This window comes from Periplaneta americana, chromosome 12 (assembly GCF_040183065.1).
Source record: "Periplaneta americana isolate PAMFEO1 chromosome 12, P.americana_PAMFEO1_priV1, whole genome shotgun sequence".
NCBI classification, from domain to species: domain Eukaryota; kingdom Metazoa; phylum Arthropoda; class Insecta; order Blattodea; family Blattidae; genus Periplaneta; species Periplaneta americana.
In genome coordinates, this window is record NC_091128.1 from 134547023 (window position 1) to 134572800 (window position 25778).

General features: G+C 34.3%; 1 protein-coding gene across 2 annotated transcripts in view; it reads left to right on the top strand.

The window, feature by feature from the left end:
- LOC138710906 (tetraspanin-7-like) overlaps positions 1-24584 on the top strand; it is a 289955-nt gene extending 265371 nt beyond the window's left edge. Inside the window, exons 5-6 of one of the 2 annotated variants that reach the window (XM_069842100.1) lie at positions 644-5580; positions 5826-24584. In XM_069842100.1, the coding sequence (XP_069698201.1) occupies positions 644-799 (156 nt within the window). In that variant the 3' untranslated portion in view covers positions 800-5580; positions 5826-24584. The remainder of the gene's footprint in view (positions 1-643; positions 5581-5825) is intronic. The other variant, XM_069842101.1, reaches the window with a different exon arrangement.
- Positions 24585-25778: the final 1194 nt, after the last annotated feature.

A 25778-nucleotide genomic window follows, 5' to 3' on the forward strand; every position in this document is an offset into this window, starting at 1 on the left:
TGATACAACACTTCAATAACAACATATCATTTACACTCTTTAACTACTGTGTATAATTACCGTCTATTAGTAAGGTCCTTAAGCTTATTTTTAAATGCATTTTTGGTTGTTGGTAAAGCCTTTAGTAAGTCTGCAGGTAAAGCATTCCAGTCCCTGATAGTACGATTGAGAAAAGAAAACTTTCCAGTGTCCGTCCTCTGCCTTCTTTCCCTCAATTTATATGAGTGGTCGTTCCTTGAAGAGTAATTTGGCGGCTGCAACCTATTTTTTATTTCTCTCCAGGCAGGCTCACCTCTGTATGTTTTGAACAGTGCGCATAATCGAATTCGCGTTCTTCTGTCCGTGAGTGTGTCCCATTTTAATGGTGAATTTTTCCGACAACACTTAAGAGCCCGTTTTGATACAGCGTCGTAAAATAACCCAATTAAAAAAAAAGAAGATCCGGATCATACCAGTGAGCTCTTATAAAGAGTCGATATCAGTATTATAGTCGGAAGTTTTGTGTACTGACTTCGCAGAATATCCAATAGTACATCATAGTACATAAGCTTGTGAGATTTTACCCGGGAATAACAGTGCAAATTGAATCATAGATGCAGGGTAGAGAGCTGTGTGTGTGGTTATGTGACGGCTTGTGTTGCAGGGTTGCTACATGAAGGTGGTGGAATTCTTGAACGGGAACATAGGCCTGGTGGGCGGCTCGGCCCTCGGAGTGGCCTTCTTCCCACTGGTAGGGGTGCTGCTGGCCTGCTGTCTGGCCAAGAACATCAACAAGGCCAAGTACGAGCAGATGGCATGAGAGCAGCTGGCGCCGGAGCAGGACCCCTCCATGCCCACTCTGGACGACCTCTTCGCCCCTCCTCTGCACTGATCGCCCAACAGAACGGCGTCAAAACGAGTGCATTTCCAAGATGATATCAGCTGTTGACACTTTTCCGTGTTTCTTTTCTGAGCTTCTAAGCATTGTCATCAGTATATATTGTGTTATTGTATCTTTTCAAAATTCCGCTCCAATATGTTAATTCTCGTACAGAAGGGTTACGTGATACAAAGAGAGCAGTTACCAATATAAGAAACGTCAGTAGTCAAACATCTAGCATATACATATAGAGCCAGTGCCAGCGTTTTTGACGCGTGTCTTTGAGTAAAAAGCCAGTCAGTGAGCACCTGTTGCCAGTACAGCTGAGAACAGCCACACATGTCACATCAGCAATCTGCCAATCACAGTTGTCAATCTTATTGTTCACTGTCTGCATCAAAGGCATGACACTCCCGGCATGACACTCGCACTTTGCGTTTTTGGGGTGTGCCCTTTGAGTACACTGTCCAGTCAGTGGCATCTGTTGCCACTTCGGTTGAGAGTGGTACCACCTCCTAAACAGCAATCTGCCAATCGCAGTTTTCAGCTATCTCGTGCATAGACTGTTGCAAAGATAACATACTCGCTCTCAACGTTCCCATTACTTATTTTACGCGCCAGAAACGGTGGCTTTGGTTATACTGGACGATGTTACATAAAAAGCGATTCAAAATTCCGCTCCATGTGTTAATTCTTGTACTACAGAAGGGCTACGTGATACTGAGAGGAAGAGAGCAGTTACCGGTATAAGAAACGTCAGTAGTCAAACATCTTACTTATACATACATATATACTCATATAATTATACACGACGATGTTACATAAAGGGTGATTCATATGTAAGTGTAATGGATGGGTGTAATTTTAAAGTGAAAAAAAGGCTTAGCCTACTCTTGTATTATAAGTAAAAAGCTTTTGGGGAGGGTTGCGTTCCGGAACCCATAAATCTAACTGACACGTTCACCCAATTAGTGAAATTACGAACAGAGAAACAGCCACAGAACTCCTCAAAATGTTTGTTTTGTTGGGAATACTCCATCTTTGAATGATTCCTGCTACTCGATCCCTGAGGGAGACCTGTTGTTATTGTATTAGTAATACTAATAATAAACATATTATTATTATTATTATTATTATTATTATTATTATTATTATTCAATTGATTTAATTTATCCGAAAATATAAAATATACTGAAGAGAATCCAACCAGTAGCAAAAGGTGGCAACAGCTGAAGATTATAATAAGACACCTCCAAATAAATGGTCTCTCAATCACTGTCATCTGTGGTATGGGGGCAGAGTTCTTTAGTTGTGAAACTGAGAGTAAACGCACTGTAACACTTTTATTGGAAGTATGCAGTAAACAAACATTAAAAGCTACATAAAGACTGAGAGTAATTTCTTCCATGGAGTTTATAATATTCATAAGAGCACGAAGTGATGTCCCTGAACTTCTAGGCAGAGCCATGCTTATCGCCTTAGGGAGCTTATAATTTCACTGAACCCATTCTACTCAATCCGAACGGTTTCACAGCCATGTTCAATTCGTCGCTGGAATTCTGCTTTGTCCGGAATATCAATGGCGTGCACTACAAAATTCAGACGATCCCAATGGCAGAAATCCAGGGGGTTCATGTCCGGTGATCTGGCTGGCCAATAAACTGGTCCTCCGCGACTTATCTGTTTCACTGCGTTTAACTCTGAAGTAAAGCATTTTCACAAAATATGTTATAGAGATTTTTTATACTTGTTTTTACTTCTATATTACTTCCATCCAATTTTTACACTTATTTATGACTCATCCTGAATAATAACATGAATTTTCTGTGATAATTAAAGAGTAACGCGAGAAAATATACCATTCAATCAGACAAATATTTTCATCACCATCATTTTCCTTACTTCCTCTTCATATTTCTCCATCACCTCCTCCTCTTCTTCCAAGACTTAGGCCTTGAAAGTGAAGATTTTGACATTCTTAAGTGATGTTCGTAACATTTCACTTTATAGCTGTTCGCATTTCGTGTTAATAAGAGAATGTTTGGTTCTTACGTTATCTTTGTATTCCTCTTTAGATCTCCAATAATAATTACCTTCGCCAAAGGTTTTAAAATTTAATTTCTGCAGATTCGATTTTTGTTTTCTCTGTTCTGCTTACTGTTCAGTTCTCACTGTCATATGTTGAAGTGTTCGTTCCACGATTGTCTTTCTTAGCATACTTCTGTGGAATATGTGAACTTTAATATTAATATCGAATTGTTTCATCACGATATAAAAGACTTGAAAAAGATAATAGTGGAATCGGGAAAGGAAATGTAGGCCTATTTACAATTACTTACAAATAGTACAATAGTCTGTTCTTTAAATAGTTTTTACCTACATTAATATTTTTCTAGAAAATTTCCTCTCCAGTAAAGCTCAATTTCCAAATCACTATTACAAATATCTGTTATTTCTTCCCCACTTGGAGGTACTCTGACATTCATGTTCAAGGAAATTACTAAAATAAAAAGAATACAATTAACTATTAATCATTTCACCTATGTATTTTCATATTATCCGAAAATCCATATACAATAATAAATATAATTAATTATTATTATCTTAAGATGATTCAAACACTAATTTTTGAGGAAATAAAAAACGTACAAGTGTGTGTTACTTAAAGATCGCCCAAATAATAAACACATTCAACAACAATTGCAATTGGCCTATATCACATATTAAAAATGGCGCTGAAAGTATTGTACGTAATGAGAATTGCAGTACACAATGTTATATCCCTCTCTCCCACTTAGATAAGGAAGTTTCTGCAAAGCCTTTGCTTGCAAATACATGTATGAAATTTCGATCCCGAACCTCTCAGCATAACAAGCGTCGATAGATACTTGAATCCAATTCGAATGCAAAGGTTGTATTTAAATCTCAAAGGATATAAATGTAGGAGATCACACTATCTTACTGTACCTCAATTGGCTGCAAAAATTGACTTCCTGTCATGAAACAGCAAATAAAGATATCGGAACTATCTTTCCTCATCTTCGGATACTGCTCATACAAGTGATTATTCGTAAACTGACTGCAGCCCAGAGTACCGAAATGCATCAAGTTACGAACGAACTGCCCTCATTGTTGTGTAGATTGAGGGGAATGGGAGATTGAGAGTGCATTTACCCTTTGCCTCATCATGTAAACATTCAGTGACGGTAGGAAACAAAATAAAAGTTCACGTTTACGAATATAATATAGGCTATACAGTGCATTTATAGTACAACAAATAATTGCCTAACATTACACGTTTCAATTTACATTATACTGTACAAGTTTTAACAATGTAAAATAATCATTTGTGCGTGAGCAGAAAAGTAAAAATATACAGTACTTACATAAAATACATTTCTTCGCAATTCAATGCACCGAATTACAAGGTACATTCGCAACGTATCAAAAGAAAACTTTTTTCAAGAAACGCTTTGAAATATTGTTGAAGGGGATGTTGGCATGTACCAACATTATACACAAATCTCGATTAAATTCTATTTCATGTTTCATATCTGATTTTGATGTTGAAGGCCAATTTTACTGTATAATTAAATATTTTCCATGTACCTTTTGCTATTACACTGCTTTTGAATGAATCGCTGTCCTTATACTTTTTTAACAATTTGCAAAATTCAGTGCTCTTTTTCCTTCAACAAGGAAATATTCCATTTCGAACTTCTCTATAAGTTCGTTCTGAAGGGAACACTTGGTGCTCTTAATTTTCGACATGTTCCTCAGTACCGTAAACTGGGGTTACTTTGAACACAGAGGAAACTTTGAACATTTTTTCAGAAAGTCATATTTAGGTTTCCACATGCTGCACTTGTTATAGATGGAGGTAAATTATCATAAAAATCATTCTCATACCAAATTTGCCTCCATCTATAACAAGTGCAGCATATAGAAACCCAAATATGATTTTCTGAAAAAATGTTCAAAGTTTTCTCTGTGTTCAAAGTAACCCCAGTTTACGGTACTGTGAATTATGAAACAGCGAAATTAACACTGACACAAATATGCATGTCTAAAAATAATCAAATAAATAAATGAAAAGAAATAAAATATACTTGTTTACTCACAGGATCTCAAGTACGTGTGATGATTGCAAGGACTCACGCCAAGCAGAATTAGAAAGGCTTAATGTAATTCCTTACGCAACCAACTGTACTTTCACAGTACTTTCCCACCCCATGGGTCCTGACGTCATGTATACTGCATGCGTTCCAAACTTCAGTCTCGCGAATCGGTGACCCAAAGCCGTAGTCTGCTCATAAGATTGCTCTGTAAATTATGGTTCTTAAAACTGAAAATTGAGCGTAAGTGGCTTAAACTGAACTTGCTGAAAGTCTGAGAATTTTAGTATTTCCTGTAGGCTACATTGCACTAACAGTTTCCAATGAAATACATTGCTTCCTCATTCAATACAGCAGTGTTATGTATGGAACAAACCTGATAATATCAAAAGGTGTTTTTCGTAAATTCAGTACGTCTAGATTCCGACATGAGTGCTCGATTTGTCATATAAATCTCTTCAGTGAATGATCAAAATGACACAACCACTTATTCTAATCCATTGCAGCATGAGTATTCCATTTCAGAACTTTGGTCCGACAAATACTGGATATGTAGCAATTATAAAGCCACGATCTGCTTCCTATCCAATCCTACAATCTTTATAGGTAACAGTCGCCCTGGTTGGCAAGTTGGTATAGCGCTGGCCTTCTATGCCCAAGGTTGCGGGTTCGATCCCGGGCCAGGTCGATGGCATTTAAGTGTGCTTAAATGTGACAGGCTCATGTCAGTAGATTTACTGGCATGTAAAAGAACTCCTGCGGGACAAAATTCCGGCACATCCGGCGACGCTGATATAACCTCTGCAGTTGCGAGCGTCGTTAAATAAAACATAACATTTTAACATTTATAGGTAACATAATTTGATAGGCCATTTTACCTTATGCAACAAGAGGTCACCTGTCAGAGAATTATCGCAACTGGTTGAGTTTGCTCCCCTCTATCGAGAGGAAAAAACATTAAAGGCAATTGCTGAAAAGCCTAAACGCCTAACAAAAACAAATAAGTAATCAAATACTGTTCCAAGAGGCTTATTATCTTACAAACTATGAAACTAAAGAATGTCAACTAATGGTATATCTTAATTCAAATGACTACTAATTTTTATCTTTACGATAATCAATAAATTTTAAGCATTATGACATTTTTTGTCTTGTGTTTAAAGCTCAGAAGCTCAGAAACATATGCTTTCAACTTTGTAGGACACGGTCCTAACACTGCTCAGATAAATCAGTGTCTTGATGAACTGGATATGAACAGCACGTGTTGTTGCATGATGCCGTGACGTGCAAATGCCCTCGTCTTGATGCCCAATTGTGTTACGGTGTTGGGTAACTACTTCCAATTTATGGAAGCTGTCCATAAGAGGTATTATGAGGAACGAGCGTTTATAAAGTTGTAATATTTTCTTCACTTTTAAGAATTATGAAGTTGTTACTCAACTATTGTACTCTTTAAAGAATATCTCTGTCAAAGAACTTTCATTTATAAAATCAAATGTTGTATTTAACTGTACAGAACATCTTGTTCTTCATCGTGGATGACTATAATCGCATCTTGCTGATGAAAGTCCCAAAATAAGATATTTAATAATCACTACTTCTTCACGATAGACGGGTCTTGATTCTAAATGGGAAAAAAGAAGCGACGTACTGGTAATCAATGTTATATATGCCCATTGTTCTGTGTGACCTGTAGAAGTGAGAACAGGCCTAACATTTCTCTATATTATTGGGATATGTATTAAACCTTTCTATTCGGACTTTGCTTACTGTTTAGAATCGTTGTATTAACTGTACAAAGGAGCACAGTGTTGCTGGTCAAACTGATCTAGAGTTCATTAATCATCCACCAGCTTGTTCATATTACTAACGTGATGAAGATTATCAATCTAGCAAACTCATCCGTAGGATTCAGTGTATTACGTGAGATATCAAATATTTTTAATATTAAGAACCGTGAAACCTATATAAAAAAAAAACAAAAGTTTCAAGACTGGAAGTGTAATTATTTTCCTCGATTGATCTCTGAAGCACTTATCTAATGCAACTTTAAGCAAGTTTTCGAAAGTTGCATGCCGAATTCCAGCGTCTTGAGATTTTGGAAATATTTTCGAAACCAGACTTGTGTAAATAGTCAACATGCAGGCGCTATGAAAAGAATCCTTCCGTAAGATTGCAGTCTTGAAAGTTTTGTAGCATCAATTGTAAGATTTCTTGAAAAATCATTTTCATACCTCGCTTTTCTGCCAATTTTCTTGCAAGAGCAATTGTTTAAATGTTTATTATTCTTGATAAAAACTGATAATGGAAGAATTGTTCATAATAAGAATATCGATAAGTTTATGGATAATATGGACCGTTATACTATATATGGCTGAAATATTAGAATACCAAATAACGCCCAATCGCATTATTAATTGTAATTTCATTACACAATCCATTTTACACATTGATTGATTAGTTTTGTAAATGATAGGGATGTTCCTAGTCGTGTCATACAAAATAAATTATTAAGTTATATAATAAGTCAAGTTTCCTGCCCCATGGCGACACGTATTTATGACTGTTCCATTAAGTCTGAAAGATTAATATTGATATTCCCTGTGACTGTGAATGGACACATGGGCTATTTTATTCAAGAAATGAAACAATTCATTCTATAGCCGAAAAATTGAATGTAGGTGGCAATTACGAACTACATCTCACATAGGCAGAGTGCACCAATAGCTGAACGGCTAGAATGTTGGCTTACCACACTAGTAATCCGGGTTCGAATCCCGGTAGGCCCAAGTGGAATTCGAAGTGGACAAAGATGGTGCTTGGTGATAGGTTTTCGAGAAACACTCGCGTTTCTCCTATCGCATTCTATCATCATCATACCTGGTAAGATTTATCTTGTCTCAGTAGCAATAAAACCAAGTCCCTTCAAATGAGGGTGGAGATTATAAGAGCGTTGTAAATTTTCAGGATTCCTTTCAAAATCTTGTTATTGTACAGGCTGCCGGAACTCATTTTCTTGAAAGACAAGCTCAGTGACGGAACTACACAGTACGAAGAGAGATATTTTGTTATTTTATTTTGCGCTACAGAATGTATCAACTAGTCCCTTCCGCCACTGGATGGATGGACGGCATCGCTCCACTCCCCCCATCACCATAACAATACAGACGAAGTAAGACATATCTCCTTTCTGTCTCTTTTCACAGTGAGACAAGATACATCACACAGCCTGTAGTATGTAGTTTGCCCCCCCCCCCACTAAAAGCAACGCTACGGCGGAAGAAAAAGTTTAGCTTCATTGCATCGTTTCAAAATGTGCGGGTGGATAACGCTGAGCCAAGTCGGGGAGAGGGGGTGGCCCATTACTCTCCTAAATACGTAGGCTTATTCCCTCCCAAATGAAGGTACAGATCTATTTCCTCAAATCTCAAATCAAAGTCACGGAGATCATGGACCAGTTTCCTCGGGATTTAAATTGATTGGGTTACCCCAACGATGTTGTAAGCGCCATATTTTTCATAATTTGGTTATAGATGTACCAGTAATGTTATCTGCGACATTCCCTAAACATTGTTACATCTATAACAAAAAAATTTGAAAACTATGGCCCTAACGACATTGATGGGGTGACCCATTCAATTGTGAACACTCATAATCGGTAGCAGTGTTCTTTCCATGCAATGAAAATATAACTTCTCGTCCCACTTATACATTGCAAACAAAAGTTCAATTTAATGTTACTTGTATTAACTCACACTTATTGTGTGACTAAAAATTGTGTTTCTATTGCCTGTAAGATAGCATTAACTTGCATAAGTTAACTTGTTAAATTTTATATCGAAATCACTGATGAAACACTGAAGTTTATTGACGTTCGTAATGTTAGGCACCCAACATTTTTCAATTGTTTCATAGCAGAATTTATTTCCATTTTTGAGTCTACCTGAATATTCTCCAGCACTTTTGTAAAAATATAAGTGTCTGGATGGGCTACAAAAGCATGAATTGAACTTCCAATGAAAACTTTCGCATGCATACGTAGATTGTCCCACAGAAGTACACGAACTGTGAAACTGCTTTCTTACTTTTAGTGGATGAGTATTCCAAACTAAATTTTAAGTTTAAACCATCTTAAATTATTGTGGACTTTGAAATTGTTATACACATATAGGAAATGACCGGAAGAAAATTGGGCTTCTGAACGGAGAGAATAGAGCTGTTTACAGGCCTATTTTTAAATAAAATGTGACCGGGTGGATACTGGAATTTTATTATCTTTGGACCGTATTCGACAGGGAGGAAATTCGCCTCTAAAAACTGGTCACGAGAAGCAACTGACCCACACTCAAGCTAAGTACTCTTCATTTGAGAGAGGAAAAATGGAAACATTTCATATAGGTTATACATCTATTTTCGACTCTCATTAAACAACTGGGAAATATAAATCATATTAATTAATATTATTTTGTTTTTCATAAGATATTACTTTACATAAAGATAAAGATAAAGATAGCCTATTGTGTCTCACGAAGGGCAAAGGCCTCCTTAAATAAGGAAAAGCTCTATTTGCCTAACGTGGTGAGCTAGTTCACGTTAGACGTGTTATTTAAGTCTAGGAACTTGAATTCCTTTAACAATGATTCTCTCACTGCCTTTCACAACTTCCTGTCTGTGCGCAAATGTTCCTCGAGTAGTTTCCACTTTCTTCTGTCTCTTGCCTCTCTGGACCATTGTTGACCTGCCTGTTCTCTGAAGAAGTTTGCCCATCTGCGCCGAGGTCTGCCCTGAAGTCTCCTTCCTATACGAGGGTCCCACATGGTCGCTCGGTATGTCCATCTGTCGCCTGGTAGCCTGGCCACGTGTCCACCCCATTTCCATTTGGATGTAATGGCTGCATGTGTGATGTCCTGTGTATCTGCTAGTTGGTACTTACTTTACATGGTACGCTTTAAATACGTTTAGTCAGTTATATGTAATCACACTCTTTAATTCAGCACTCTGTTTCGGAGATAATATTGTAGACAGTTTCAGAACGGTAAGTTGAAAGCGTAGTGGACTCAGATGAGCCAATTTAACGGTTAAGCACCAATTTTAAGTTCGTAAAAGATTTTCTTCATGATTAATGAAGATTATTAAAATATACATGAATGCTTTGTTAAATACTGATATTAGAATACTAATATAAATACTCGTTAATATGAGTCGCCATTGGTGGTATTTTTTTCTGTCTTTATGATAAACTAGCACAAAAAAGCACACGCACAAAACTCCTGTAACAGTAATCACATGATATATACGCATTTTGTACAGGCAAATGTCCCAAGAATACAGTATTTTTATAGGAACGGCTATGTTCTGGTTAATGTTAGATAGGATCATATTATGCTTCGAGAACTTAAGTAATAGTTTGTCGAAGTGTTCTTAACTATTAGTTAAGTGTTAGGTTAAGTTAAAGTAAGTCGGCAGCTGGTATATAACGTTCTTTAAGAATATTATCTTTACAGAAGTGTGTAATGAGAAAAACAAGCTGATTGAAGGTATGGGAATTCCAATACTCTCACTAGAAGCTTTATATTAAATCGTCATCATTATCGTCATCATGAACCAGATTAAAGTGACCTTTCTTCTCTTTCTTATAAATCACAAATATGTTCCTGTTTTCTCCATCTTCTTGATCTTCTTAAATTTCGCCTGAAAAGTCAAGATGGAGAGGTAATCTGGCTTCATTCGGTTGATGTGTTCTCTCCAATGCAACTCATAATTGCAAATTTCACCAACAATATTGCTAACATCTAATTTCTCCCTAATAGTGGTCTATAATAATAATAAATAATAAATTTAGCTTCCCTTATGAAAAGGTTGCCAGATTTGACAAAGCGTATTACATATAATTTGGAAACACACCTAAAAGGTAAAATGATATACATTTGAAACGGTTAGGGAATCGAATATGCAAAATGTCAGAAAAATTTACACCTAAGTAGCGTTTGTGCTCATTTACAGTTAAAAAAGGGGGGGGGGAATATCATCAGATAGATTAGAATGATTTGAATGCCATATACCGCGAGAAAAATAATAGTACGGATTGATTGGCATTGATATCTAAACCAATATTGTTAAACCCAATAAAATCTCAATAATCTCATTTGAGCAGCTTCTAACTTACTTTTATCTTTCTTACTTAAGACCCAAATCTCACCAGCCAAATTAAAGGGCAGGTTTCGATACTATATTATGCAATGTCAATTTTGTAACCCCCTGACCTTTGTTTACCAAAATTTCTTTCAATAACACCATTTAACTAATTGTATTAGGTCTACTGCTGTTTTCTATCAATATTCCCCGTAGTTTCAGACATTATATAGCCAAGGTAGTTAAATTCAGATACATGTTATATTAAGGACCCTTCAATTTCAATTTTCAATGTGCTTATATTCTTTCCATATAATCCTACGGATTTGGTTCCTGACAATGAGATATGCATACCATATTTTTTTGCAATGTTATTTAATTTGAATGTAGCAATTTGTAATTCATCTTCTGAGCTTGCATTCAGTTTGTTTGTAGATTTTGTGAAAGCATACGATAACGCAAATCGTAAAAAGCTATGAGAAATGTTTGAATATAACATTCCAAAACCATGAATTAAAGCAATCCAAAGCTTATATAATAATTTTCATACATCTTGATTATTTAACTTTTAATACTATATCACTTAGAAATATATATATTTTATGATGATCACTTTACGTGTTAAATGTAAACTAAGTTTATAAATACCTAATTGACTACCGTTCGCATGTCTGAAGAAGATCCCGCAAGGAATGCTAGTTTTTCCCTCACTCTTACAATTAACCCCCAACACGGAACCGACAGGCCAATGACTGAACTTTGTTTGTCCCAGCCGGCCAATGATACCACCGCTATCTACCTACTCCTTTAGAGGCTCTCAGTTACTAGTTTACCCTCTCATCTTACCCCTCAAGAACCGTATTCCCCTCTAGCAGGGATCCTCTCGTAAAATTTGGACAGCAGTTTTAGAGCGAAGATGGCTACTATTAAGCTGAACTATTCAACTAGGTATTTACAAACTCAGTTTACATTTAACACGTGGAAGTAATCATCATAAATATATCCCTAAATAATTTTCAGTTCGCCTTCATAAGCTTGAAGACATTGAATGATCGCATATTCGTAAACTGAAACAAATTTCAGTCATTTAGCAAAAAGCAAAGAAGTACATAAAGTTAAATTATGAAATTATCCTAAGATTTTCAATAAATTATAAAGAAATGAGAATAACAAATGAAAGTTGAAATTAACTATCAACAGAAATGTTACAGCAATGAGGATGGCACCGTTCTTATTACGTTATAGATTTGTAACTTTATATATTTTCTTTGCAGATTTTAGTTTTAAGTTTTTCGTTATTGTTCTACGTGCATATAGAAACGAGTAAATTCGGCGCTAAATTCGCCTTTTCTTCGCACTTCAGGGTAACCAGTTGTCCTATCAGCCTGGTATTCTATACTCCATAATCTTGAGCACATTCTGAGAGTAGTGACGTTGTCAGTCTTATTCTCATCTCGGTAACATTAAAATCTTTCATTTAAAGCCCTATGTCTTAATTAGCAATCTGATTAAACAAAATAGCTATAAAGAAAATTACAAATGAAATTTTATTTCACTGACTTAAAAAATTAAAAATGAACAATTTAAACTTTATTGCCACTATAAAATAGGTTTCTACGTGCTTACTGAAATAATTTCTTAATATGAAATACTCTTAATAAGATTATTACGTTTTTAAGAGAAGCTAAGAACACAAAGTTTAAATTCTATGAAAAGTAAGCATTTTTTTTTTCAAAACTTAAATAAGTTACCAACTTCTTCGTTATCATGTGTCTTTGAACAGAATTGAATACAGGTATTAATATTTAATGTATTAAGTTACAAAAACCATAGATTAAAGGAATGTCTGTGCTCCAGTAATATAATATAGTATTACTTCAGGGACTCACAGCAGCGTATCCGTGATAAAATAACTGAAACCTGGAAATGTAATTTAGAGATAAATCTGTATGTTTCATTTAATCAGACTGAAGGGACTACATCAGCGATATGAAATAAAACTTTTAATTCCTTCGTGTTATTTTCTAATAACAAAGAGACATCTTATTAATTATAAATTACATCAAAATGCCAATTACTTGATAAAATAAAAAAAATTAAAATTTGATGGTGATTATTTAAAATCACGGGCTTTTCCTACATGTTCTGTAACAGAGAAAGTTTCGACCAGAATGGGTTTCGTATCGCATATGAAATGGTTCTCATCTTCTTCTTCTTCCCTTCAACTATTAGGCCAAATGGCCTGTTACGATCTCACAGTTGAATTTTCAATCCAGCGCTTCTTTGGACGACAGAGAGATCTCTTCCCGTTTGGACGATAGTGGAGCATGACTTTTGGGATTCTATCTCTATGCATGCAGATGATTTATCCAGTTGTTCTGATAATGTTTTACGTGATTAATTACAGGTTCTAGTTGTAATTCTTCCATTACATCTTCATTGCATTTGTGATCCCATTTCGTATATCCCGCTGTATATCGCATAAATTTCATTTCATTAGCCGTTATTCTGCTTTCGTCTTTCTTCCTCCATGTCCATGCCTCACTGCCATAACAAAGTACAGGTCTCGCCAAGGTCTTGTAAAGGCGAATTCGAGTATGCCTTTGTACTAGGGAAGGTTTCATAATGGTGTTAATTATTTCCATTGTTTTGGTGTATTTAGAAATTTTCTGTGAAATGTCTACTTCATCGAAAAAAGATAATGTGTATCCGAGATATGTAAAATAATTTATCCCTTCTAATATGTTTTAATCTAAACATATTTTGCTAAGCACAGGGTATTTTCCGCAGAAGGCCATAATTTTAGTTCTCATAAGTCAGGTAACTGTATGGAAAATTGTATTCTGCCATTAAAAACTAAATTAAATTTCTACCGTCATAAACGTTCAAATACCAATAACATTTCTATGCAATCCTAGCATTATAAGTAGGTTGTTATGATCACCAACATCATGTATAATGAGCTCTTTATGACCCAGTGCTATAAAGTTTAGCTAGAAATGCGTAAACATTCATTTCCACCGATTATAAACAAATGAAGGTTGCCTTGGAAACGGAAACAAACCACGGCTCCTTAAAACTATGATACTGTCATCAACAGGCCTCGAAATGCCAATACAATATTATTCTGAATCAGATACCGTTGGTCTCATAACTGTTAAAAGCTTGATCTCTTATGGAAATGTGGTGCTTTACAGTCTATTTTAAGGCGTCAGGAACTGTAAACAACAAAGATTGTTTAACTCGACATTGGATAATTCGAAATATTGGGTAATTTTAACAAAAGCTTACTGAAATTTCTATTTAAACGAATTCGAATTTTCGAAGCTAATATTTCGATAATTCAAAGCAAGGTCTTCATTGGTTTCAAAGAAAATAGTCTCCTATCTGGAATTGTAAAGAATGTCTAATATAATAATAATAATAATAATAATAATAATAATAACAACAACAACAATAATTTATTGCCAAAACAAAGTTACATATTGATTTTTTTATATAAGAACTCTCATCCCCCAGAGAGAGTAAGTTACATACTCGTGCTCAGGGAGCATTCCACATAAGTTAATTTTAAGACATTTTATTGAATAACAGAGTAAAAAGTAATAAAAGAAAAAAAGAAGAAGAAAAAAACCCATATCACAATAATTGACCTCTAAATTTTCTCTGTTCACAGCAATTTTAATAGATTTTTTTAAAATAAGGAGCATTAGCGAATTGTATGTTTGGGAATTTATCTATTATCATGTTATAAAGCCTTGGACCGAAGTTGCTACTGTGATTATATGCTACAGTTCCAGTACATTTATGAACTGTCAAGCATATGTTGTTTGATCTTTTGGTTTTATATTTATGTGAATATAAATTTGAAATATGTTTCGGTTTTTATGTACGAAATTCAGTAATACCTTGTTATAAATTTGATGGAAATCAAATACTTTAAATTCTGAATACAGCAGCTTTGAAGGATAATCAAGAGGTTTATTAAAGCATATTTGTATTATTCTTTTCTGTAACAGAGAGATGTAAAATATGAATTATTTCAAGAATTCAAATTCTATTCTTAAAGTTCATAACAGATAGTGGAACAGGAAAAGGTCGTTGCTGCTATTGTATCACTACCCAGTGACTGACCGCTAGTAAGGGCAACGGATGGGATGTCTGACGTTACTATTTGCAGATGAATGTGTCCTTCTCCTTACCAATCAATCAGTAATTTGGAGGAGAACGAATTTGTGAAAATCTTCATTGTTTTACGTAGAGAAGTTAGTGTGTTATTGGCTCTTCTGCATTCACAATGTCGAAGAGTGGAGCACACACAAATTTAACGCTAGTAAAGAAAGCTGAAGTGTTTTTTTTTTCTATTAGTAACTTAAGTTTTGTGTGAATATGGATAAAACACAGCAGTAGTTAAAATACACTACACGTACATTACCCATTACTGTATATAAGTATATAATTATTTTGTGATATTAATTGCATAACAAATAATTAATAGTTAATTCGAATTTTGAATATTTATATTAATTTTTTTAATTCCTTTTAGAGATCGAATTAAAAGGAGTCTACTGTATTTCGAATATATTCAGAATATAAATTTCCAATCCTATGAAGCCTATATAAGACAAGTTTCAAATTTAATATGACATATATATTTTCTAAATTATAGACATCAGCTCAAAGAATTTGAGTGACCAGAAGGGTCCTAAATACAATAAACATGTACAATATAATGTGATGTGATACATTAAAGAATTGTTGAAGGCAAATATGAGTGGATTAATTGAAATAGAGATGATGATATAAATATTATCAAGGATTCCCTTCAAATATTACAAGGACAGACATTGCATAATCAAAAGGAATGTGAAATTCCTTAAGATAATTCCATGTGAATTTTGTAATAGAACCTCTACTGCCAAACAGCAAACCAATGACAGACCATTGTTTAAGAGGGACGTTGTACTTTTGAGAAAGATATGGCAGACAAGATTCATATATAGATTTCTTCTCAATATCAACTTCGGTGGCCTGATTTAGGTTTCTTTCGAAACGGATAGTAGGGTCAAGAACAAGAGCCCGTTTTAAGCGTCCGTTAATAGCAATAATGTCTGCCCGTCTAAAAGAACCATCTGATGATACACAATGTACTTCCTCGTGAATCTCTCAATTTAAAATTTTTAGCGATGTCGCCAAAGCATGTCGTGCACGATGATGTCTAGCATTGATCAGCAGCTCGCCTTTAGGGCATTGTCCAAGCACGTGTCCAAGTGTTTCAAGCTCGCTACAGTCTGGATGACGGCAGCGGATTGTGCTTAGAGTTCTGCCCGGTATTGCGCGAACCGCCGAAATATTGCTTCACATTTTTAAGGCATTGGTCCATTCTGAGAAAGATAGGCCCTTTCGATTGCTTACCCATGAGTTAGCCTTGGGGAGATCACTATAAACAATAACGCCTTTACCACGCAAGGTATGCTTTGTCCAAGTTTGGAATGCGTCATTTCTTAAGTGTTTACGAATTTTACGACCTGACCAGTTGATAGCATTAATAGTTGTGATATTCAATTTTGACAGAGCAGAAACTTTATCGCTTACAAGGTCCCTAACATTGTGGAGATGGCAGTCATCAACACGAAGGAGAGCATTACAGATATTTATATGTTGTACATAAGCTTCCCAAGATGCTTTCATTAACGAAAGACCACGATATTTTTTAGAGAATTAGAGCATTCCGTCAGGGCAGTCATGAGGAAGACCAATAAGCTCTTTGCATGCTCCTCTGGTAACTTTATCTAAATCATTAAGAAATTTGGTTTTTATTTGGTAGACTGGAGCACACTGTAAGGGATAAGTAAGAGTGGCCAGAGATATTGATTCATAATCTTTCACCTTCTACCGTTGTAATTTCTCATTACACACATTTTCTGTATTATTTATATAATTATAACATCAACTATCATGTTAGAATTTTTTAAAATCTGTGTACTGTATGTTAATGCGTTAAGATTCCACAACTTAACGTAACAAACACTAATGCGTCTACTACATATAAAAGAACTTAAGACAGTTCATTACTTGTCGTGTATAACTACATTTAATCGTAAGAAAAATACTATAGTCGCTTAGAACATAGTACGAAAAGTTTTTCTTGTACATATAGCTTCCATATCTTGTAGTTTATGCAGATTGTGTCTCTACCTACACTTATTATAAGGTATGGTTGTTTAGAATTCAGGAATAGCCATTTCACAGCTACTCTCTCTTTGATTTATAACAAGAAGCTGCTTTAGAATTAATTTTGGATCAATATCCTTGATAGACCATGACTAGCGTAGAATCTGTAGGCTTCGTTGATAGCGTGCCTATTACAAGGTTTAGGAGTTTGGAATTAATCTTTAATATTACATAAGTACTGAAAATCGGAAGTATATGCATGTTTACAATTATAGGGCTGATATAGGCCTATACTTTCCTTAAATAGCACATATAAAATTTTATGTGGTAAGGGTTTCTTAAAATGTAAATATTTTGTAAAGTGAAAGTACTGTTTCGTGTTTATACAAGCACAAAATTCTAGTGTTATAACTTTATATTACAATTTTATAATAATTCTATCAATATTAGAGATAGGGGAGACTGTTGTACCTTTAGCATAGTGTATCTTCGAACATTTTTGTTTTTTTAATTTTTGCTGCTACCTAGAGGACTCAAACTGAAGTAGACTGTAGAGAAAGCCGCTAAGTAGCTCTGATCGTAGTTTCAGTTTGATTTATTGCAAAGTGTGAGTTCTGTGGACAGAAGTTCTTCTTTTAGTACCAAAAGTAAACATTTCGTTCATTGATATATGTTTTCTAACACAAAGCCAGATTGTATTTGTTACTATCTATCAAGTACAGTGAGTTCCCTATCTTCTGGTGAGTAATAACATACTTTAATTTCCATAATTTATTCGAGCCATATTTGTTTAAAAGTGCATCCTCTTGTACCTTTGAACACAAAACATCTTGTACCATGGAACATGTTCCAAGGTATACGATACTATCGGTTTTTGTTTTTCTTTTATTTTAAGATCATGTCACGAAGTAAGTCTGGAGTTAAGAGGCCCCCAATTGATCCGGATGCCTTGAAGAAAGCTGTTGAAGCAGTTATTGCTCCTCCAGGAAATAAAATCTAAATCACAGAAGCCTGCTCTGGTTTATGATGGCAAATACATTTTAAATATGATTGTCAGTTTTTTTCAGCTATATTCCCACCTATATCATATGTGTTTCAACTTACAAGAGGGTATGTTCCAAGGTACACGAACCTGTTGTACCTTTGAACACATTACATATTCCTTCATTTTATTTGTTCCATCCTTAATAGATCTGTAAAACAGGAAAATACATATAGGAATTTGTAAACAAATCTTCAATAATTATTTCAAGCATTTTTCCATTTAAAAAATTTCATTTCCCAAAATTAAAAAAAAAAAAATGAAACGTGAAAAGTGTTTAAAGGTACAACAGTCTCCCCTACATTGAGAAGCTAAACGATAATATGAATCCTCTAGATTCAAAACCCCCTAAAGACCATTTTGTTCATAATTGAGTTATGCCCACATATTGTTTGCTAAGAATGAATTCTAATGATTTATATAGTTTGAATTCAGAAAGCCATTAAATTTAAAGCAAAAGAGTTGTTAAAAGTCACTATTAAGTTGAAAATGCTCTCTATTTGCCACCAGTTACTGTCAAAATCCTTCAATTTGTGAAAGTGTATATAGGGAATTTTGAATCTATAGAATTCATATATTGAGATTATGTTATCTCACGTTCAATTACGTTTAAATTACTCCCAGTCTTTTAATAAACTTCTATTTATATGAAAATTGATATAGCCCTGTATTCCCAACTACGCAGTTAACATACTATAAGAACAGTATGATAATATGTAAAATATTTTTTACGGTTGAATCAACACAAGGCTGTATTTCACACTGAGGTATCGAAACGGGTTTCCTGCTGAACGTGCACACTACAATGGAACAGCTTCGATCTAATTTTAAAACGCATAAGCAACACTCACTGCTTGTCACTTGTGTCTGTTGCTAACTGCCTATCTCTCCGTTACGAAACTTGTCCAAACATGTTTTTACTGTTCTTCGTCTGATTATATAAGACTGTATAAATCTTCACTTTTAAATGCCGCCTCGCCGTGTGCATTTCGCAAATAAGCGGACGCATTTCCACCGATCTCGTTTTTCTGGTTTTGTCAGCAGGGCTTCAACGCGTAGATTGTGTGCAGAGTGCCATTGGAATGCGACACTTTCTGATATGGCGATTTTTTTGACTGGTTCTTTAATATATCTATATATATATATAATTTGAACTACTAATGGAAATTACGGGAAAACGGCTGAACGGATTTTAATAAATGACCCCTCACTGTGAAGCTTGGAACCCAAAGTTTTTCGGAAAAATAGTAGTTTTGAGTGAAATGTCAATTTTCCTACATAATTTTTCTTTTTTCACAAAATCCATCTTTCGTCAGTTTTGAGACCTAATTAATTGCATTCACGGCCGACTTGATGTTCACTTCCTTAAGCGAAGCGAGCATCAAGTCGGCCATGTTGCATTTCAGAATAAAACAAAACACACACTACAATAAACAATAGGATATTACATGAAGGCCATGACCTACAGAATTGCTGACATAGAGTTCAGACGGCTCAGATTCTTTCCCATCATAATGCCAATATGTCGATCTTCATTCGTGCAATTTTTTGATAACGTATAAAAAATAATTTACAGGTCTGATTCTCTGGTCTGTAGTTTTCCGAGTAAAACTATGTATTGGATATTAAGAACTACAAAACTTAAGAATGTTTGATACATTATTACCATTAAAAATGAAATATTATTATAGTTAATGCAACACATAATGCTATACTGATATATGAAAGTGAAACCTTTTGGGGCTTTATGTAAGTAGACACAGAGAAAGAATATTTTATATTAGATCTTCATTTCTATAATTTACTGAGTAACGGCTATAGGCCTATATAACTTATGTTACTGAAAACTATAAAACTTACGTAAGGTACCGGTAACAATATTGTTATTAAAAATGAAATACTTTTACATTATTAATCAAGTGGTGTGGGTCCTTTTCATATATGTAATGACAGTGTGATATAGATATTTATATGTCTGATTCTCTAACTTTCCTTGGTAGTAATTGAGTCATGCGTCCTATTTTAGCTGCGTCTTTAAACTACATCAAAATTAATTTCATATTTCCTTGGTTTAATTGATTAGATTTGTGATCGCTGCCAAGCATATTTTGTTGTAGGGAAAATAGCATGCCATTTCACTTCTTGCTACCGTGATGAGTAAGTTTGTTTCCCGCAACCAGCAACAAATGAAACACTGAAACTGCTAACGATCTACGATGGACAATTTTATTTAGGGCGCATATAAGATTCTACAACTCTGACATATCATTCGCCTCATTTTCCACATCTCAGCAATAAATTCCTCACAACAGCCTATATTACAGAAAATATACGAAATAACATCCATTGTTACACAAATTAATCCAGCAGTATTTGATAGATCAGTATTGTCTGGAAGAAGCGCAAAAAATTACAATTCATAAGAAAAGACCAAAAGGTATTACTTGTTGATAAAATAAGAGGCCTACAAGATTTTGTAGTCTCTTGATCACCTCAGCAAGATCTCTTAATGGGAAAAAGTTGATTCTGCCCTCTAAATTTCAGGGTAGTTCACGAAACATGCAGCAGCTATACCAAGATGCTAAGTCTTTTGTTCAAAGCATGACAAACCTTACATTTTCTTAACTTTCACATACAATCCGCAATGACCCGAAATAGCTACTGCATTACTCCCACACGAAAAACCCACTGATTATTCTGACATTGTTACTAGCGATTTCGCATTGAAACTCAAGAACTGAAGACGGATAGGTTCAAGGAAAAGTATTTGGCAAAAAAAAAAAAACCACACACACACATTCAGAGGGAGTATGTTTCACTATTATGGAAGCAAATAATTATCAAAATGTCTGGTATTCTTCATTGAAAATAAATCTGAACAATTTTTATTTGAACTTTTTATGGACTTAGTTTGCAGCAATTGCTGCACAAGCCACTAGTATAAATATAAATACCGACATTACTCATTCGTATCTGTTACAATTATTGTGTTTGAAGATATTGTTAAGAGACGTTTGATTACTAGGAATGTAAAAGTCATATTGAGTTCAGATAAGTTTGTGAAATAATATCATATAAATCAGTTTTTATTTTCAGTCAATCACTTATCATGTTAAGATGGCAGAAATGAATTCTGTTACATCAGGATACAATATTAATATACGTCACGAATATTTTCGACTTACTTGCAAGTCATCTTCAGATGATAGTTTACTAACAAACGAACATTTGAACATGGTGAAAAATATTATTTAAACACATCTATAAAACACTAATAAATAGTCTAACCATGCATACTATTTCTTAAAGTGGTTAAATGGCGTACATGGTATTAAATTAACATTCAGATAGAAAACCTTCCAGTGGATATAATTATAATTTATACAATATATTAAAAAGGCAGGCAGTGTGCCGAGTTGTAAAATTAAAAACGTTTAAAATTATTATTATGTAAAACTGAAGGCTAAGGCTTGTTCTTTACAAAGTTCACTATATTGGAAGACTAGTGAAGTGGATGTGAAAGAAAATCTCGGTCTATTCGCCATGGTGAGAGGCATAATATGAAAGATGTACAGTGGAGGTTTTCAGATGATATGGCCTTCTCATCTTGGCGTTACATGGTCATTTCTGCCATCTTATCATGATAAGTGATTGACTGAAAATAAAAACTGATTTATATGATATTACTAGAAATGTGTCAAAGAATAGGATAAACACTTTTTGAAGTCATTATCCGCTCCAATTATGAAATCCATGCAGCAAACGTCACATTTTTATTGTCTACACATGATGTGAATCTTTTAAATTCTATAACCTACAGCTGACATGTCTCCTGAAACACAAGTAATTTTAATCGGTTTTAATCTCTAATGTACCATATTATAGAAAAGTGTATAATTTCGACAGCACTTCCATTAGATCAACTTACTCTCACACTTAACAGTTATATATTTGAATAAAGGCTGGTTCACAATAAACCGGGAACGGAAACGACAACGAGAACGGGAACGGAAATAATGTTAAAATGAATGTATTTAAATGTGAGCATTTACAATAGTAGATTTTGAATGCTCATATTTAAATGCATTTATTTTAACAATATTTCCGTACTCGTTGTCGTTGTCGTTTCTATTCCCGGTTTATTGTGAACCAGCCTTAACTCAGACTTAGTTTTCACAGGAATAAGCATGATGTAAGAAAAACGACAGCAAACGTTAGCTCTAATTTATATTGAGGTATTTTAAAGGAAATGTTACATTACTACAAAACTACACACACGATCTTGAAATATAAATTAATTGTGAAAAAGTGCTGTTATAAAACACAGAATAAAATACATGTTTGAAAAATACAGGATGAACCATAAGTAGGGGAGAGTTGGGTATTATCGGACATCGGGTAATATCGGACAGTGCGTTTCTTTCATCTACCACAGATGGTAGTACCTGAATGATGTGGTTACGTAACTGTATGCGACATCACAGAAACGTAACCATGTCATTCATGGTACTATGATCTGGTTGTAGATGAAATAAACTCACTGTCCGATATTACCCGATGTCCGATACTACCCAACTCTCCCCTAATGTCATTAATTTCAGGTGTTATTCTTTGACATATTTCAAACAAAAAAGTTTAATACATTTTTGCTCGTTTTTGTTTCCTTTATGAGAAAAAATTGTTTTATATGAAACATTTCATAGCGTGTTTTGGGAAAGCCATCGATCCAATTCCCAATATCCTCAGTCAATTTAAGGGAGCAGTGTATTATGATAATAAACGATTGAAAGAATTTTAGTTTTGTCCTTTAAATGTGCAGAAATTTTATTCAAAGAAATGCAACATTATGAAAAACCTTTTCAAGTTACATCTGTTCAAATCAAATTTATGTACATTTAAAGGACAAAACTAAAATACTTTCATTTATTTATTATCATACCTTGCCCTCTTAAACTAACTGAGTATGGATTGAAATTAATTTAGTAGCTTTCCCAAAATACGGTATGAAATGTTTCATATAAAATTATGTTTTTCTCGAAAAGGAAGCAAAAACGAGCAAAATTGTATTAAACTTTTTTGTTTGAAATATCTGAAAGAATAACCACTTGAAATTAATGATATTACTTACTAATCACCCTCTATAGTCTATTTTCATAATGATTTTTTTATAATTTTCGCTATTATCTCATTAATACGTCTAACATAAACTAAAGCGATCCAGAAAATAGTATAGTTATTGCACAAGGTTCAGAAGTGTTTTATTTTTCAATTTAAACCATGAGTTAATAATTAAAATAACCAACTTTCGGTCCTAGTTACTGGTTTCAGTCATTCATAACGAACCCAAAAGAGCAGAGAATTCTTCTGGTCTTGGGCAATATTAGTCTGATTATGGAACCTGTAACTACTGTCCGCCCAACAAATAAAGAAACCCAGTGAGGGGTAGAACCACACGTTTCCTCCCACTTTTTCATATATCACTCGGTCAGCTTCTTTCACCAGAACTTATAAAAGAGCTTAGGTATACCTGGTAAGGTTTATCTTGTCTCAGTAGCAATAAAACCAAGTCCCTTCAAATGATGGTGGAGATTATAGGAGGGTTGTAAATTTTCAGGATTCCTTTCAAAATCTTGTTATTGTACAGGCTACCGGAACTCAGTTTCTTGAAAGACAAGCTCAGTGACGGAACTACACAGTACGAAGAGAGATATTTTGTTATTTTATTTTGTGCTACAGAATGTATCATCTAGTCCCTTCCGCCACTAGATAGATGGACGGCACCGCTCCACTCCCCCATCGCCATAACAACACAGACGAAGTAAGACATATCTCCTTTCTCTCTCCTTTCACAGTGAGACAAGATACATCTCACAGACTTCAGTAACATACATTATTTTCGCCAAACAAATAAAGACGTCCGTTAAGACTTGTTTTGGCGATTTAAAATGGTAGAGCAAGTGCTACAAACAGGTTGTAGGAAGCAGTAGAGATGGGAGAAATTCAAATAGCGGTTGGTGGTAATTTAAAAGCGACGGTGCTACCACAGAGCTCAAGAACGGTTGGACGGACTGTAGTTCTGAAACTCTGGAGATATTAAATGCAGTTGACTGCAAAATATAATTATTATTTTGAACACCACGTTAAAGTTTAAAATCTGACTTTGCACAATATTTACTTTTTAGTTACCTTCATAAGAGGGAAAATATTGTGGTGCTCCAAAAATAAATATTTCCAGAAGTAGGTACCACATATTTCCTTGAAACGGAAAACAAAACTCCTTTTTGGCATGCATCTACTTGTACATCACCTTTTCTCCTCAACTATTAGTGATTGTTTTCTTGTATGTTCACTATATTTAAGGGTATATGTACGTGAACGACCACAAATATTATCAGAAAATGCAGGCTCTAAATTTCTAAAATTTTATAAGGAAATGAACTCACAATTGGGCAAAAATTGCAAGGTACCACAACAAGATTTATTAGAAATTAAATATCTGATAAAAGTATAAAAAAAGTTACTAATAATATTATTTATAATTCACTTTTTTACCTTAAATTAAATTTTCCAAAATTTGAAAATTTTCACACACATTATTTCATAACTCCACAACCATTAGAGATAGAATTTGGAAATTTTGTACACTGATTTAACATGCACTTATGCAAAAGTTAGATTATAATAATACCCATTTCTTTGAAAATAGAAAAATTAGGTCACAAAACATTATGTAAACTTTAATATATTTTATATAGGACAAATAAAAAATTAATTGTATTAAAATAAACTATACATGTCTGAGTGTAGTCCATTTTTCAAAAATGAGTGTTTATTACATGCAAGAAAAATATTGAGACTATTGTCAGAGAGACTATAACAATGTTATTGTTACCAAATTATATAACTGCTATTTTTTTATACTTTGATAAAACTGGTTTGAAAATATTATTAGTAACCTTTTTTATACTTTTATCAGATATTTAAGTTCCAACAAGTCTTGCTTTGGTACCTGGTAATTTTTGTCCAATTGTGAGTTCATTTTCTTATAAAATTTTAGAAATTTAGAGCCTGCATTTCCTAATAATATGTGTGGTCGTTCACGTACATACACCCTCAAACATTTCCATACAATAAGTAGGTTAAATATCAATGACATCCTTTGTCGAGTAAAGAAATTTCAGTAAACTTAAAAAAGTGCGGGTGAAAAAATAGTTTTATGCTTAACAAAATCCCTAAACAAATATTGAGATTCGTATATAATGTTCTGGTAAGTGCTGCTACATACATTTCGTACACGTATTAGCATCACTGACATGTAATATTATGAGAGAACAGTGAGAACATTGTGCTAGTTGCGTTATAAGCGAATGTGAAGACACCAGCGTGTAATCTCTGTAATTGGACATGACAAGTGCAGCTCTGTGCAACAAGTCTAGCGTAGGATTACACGTTAATA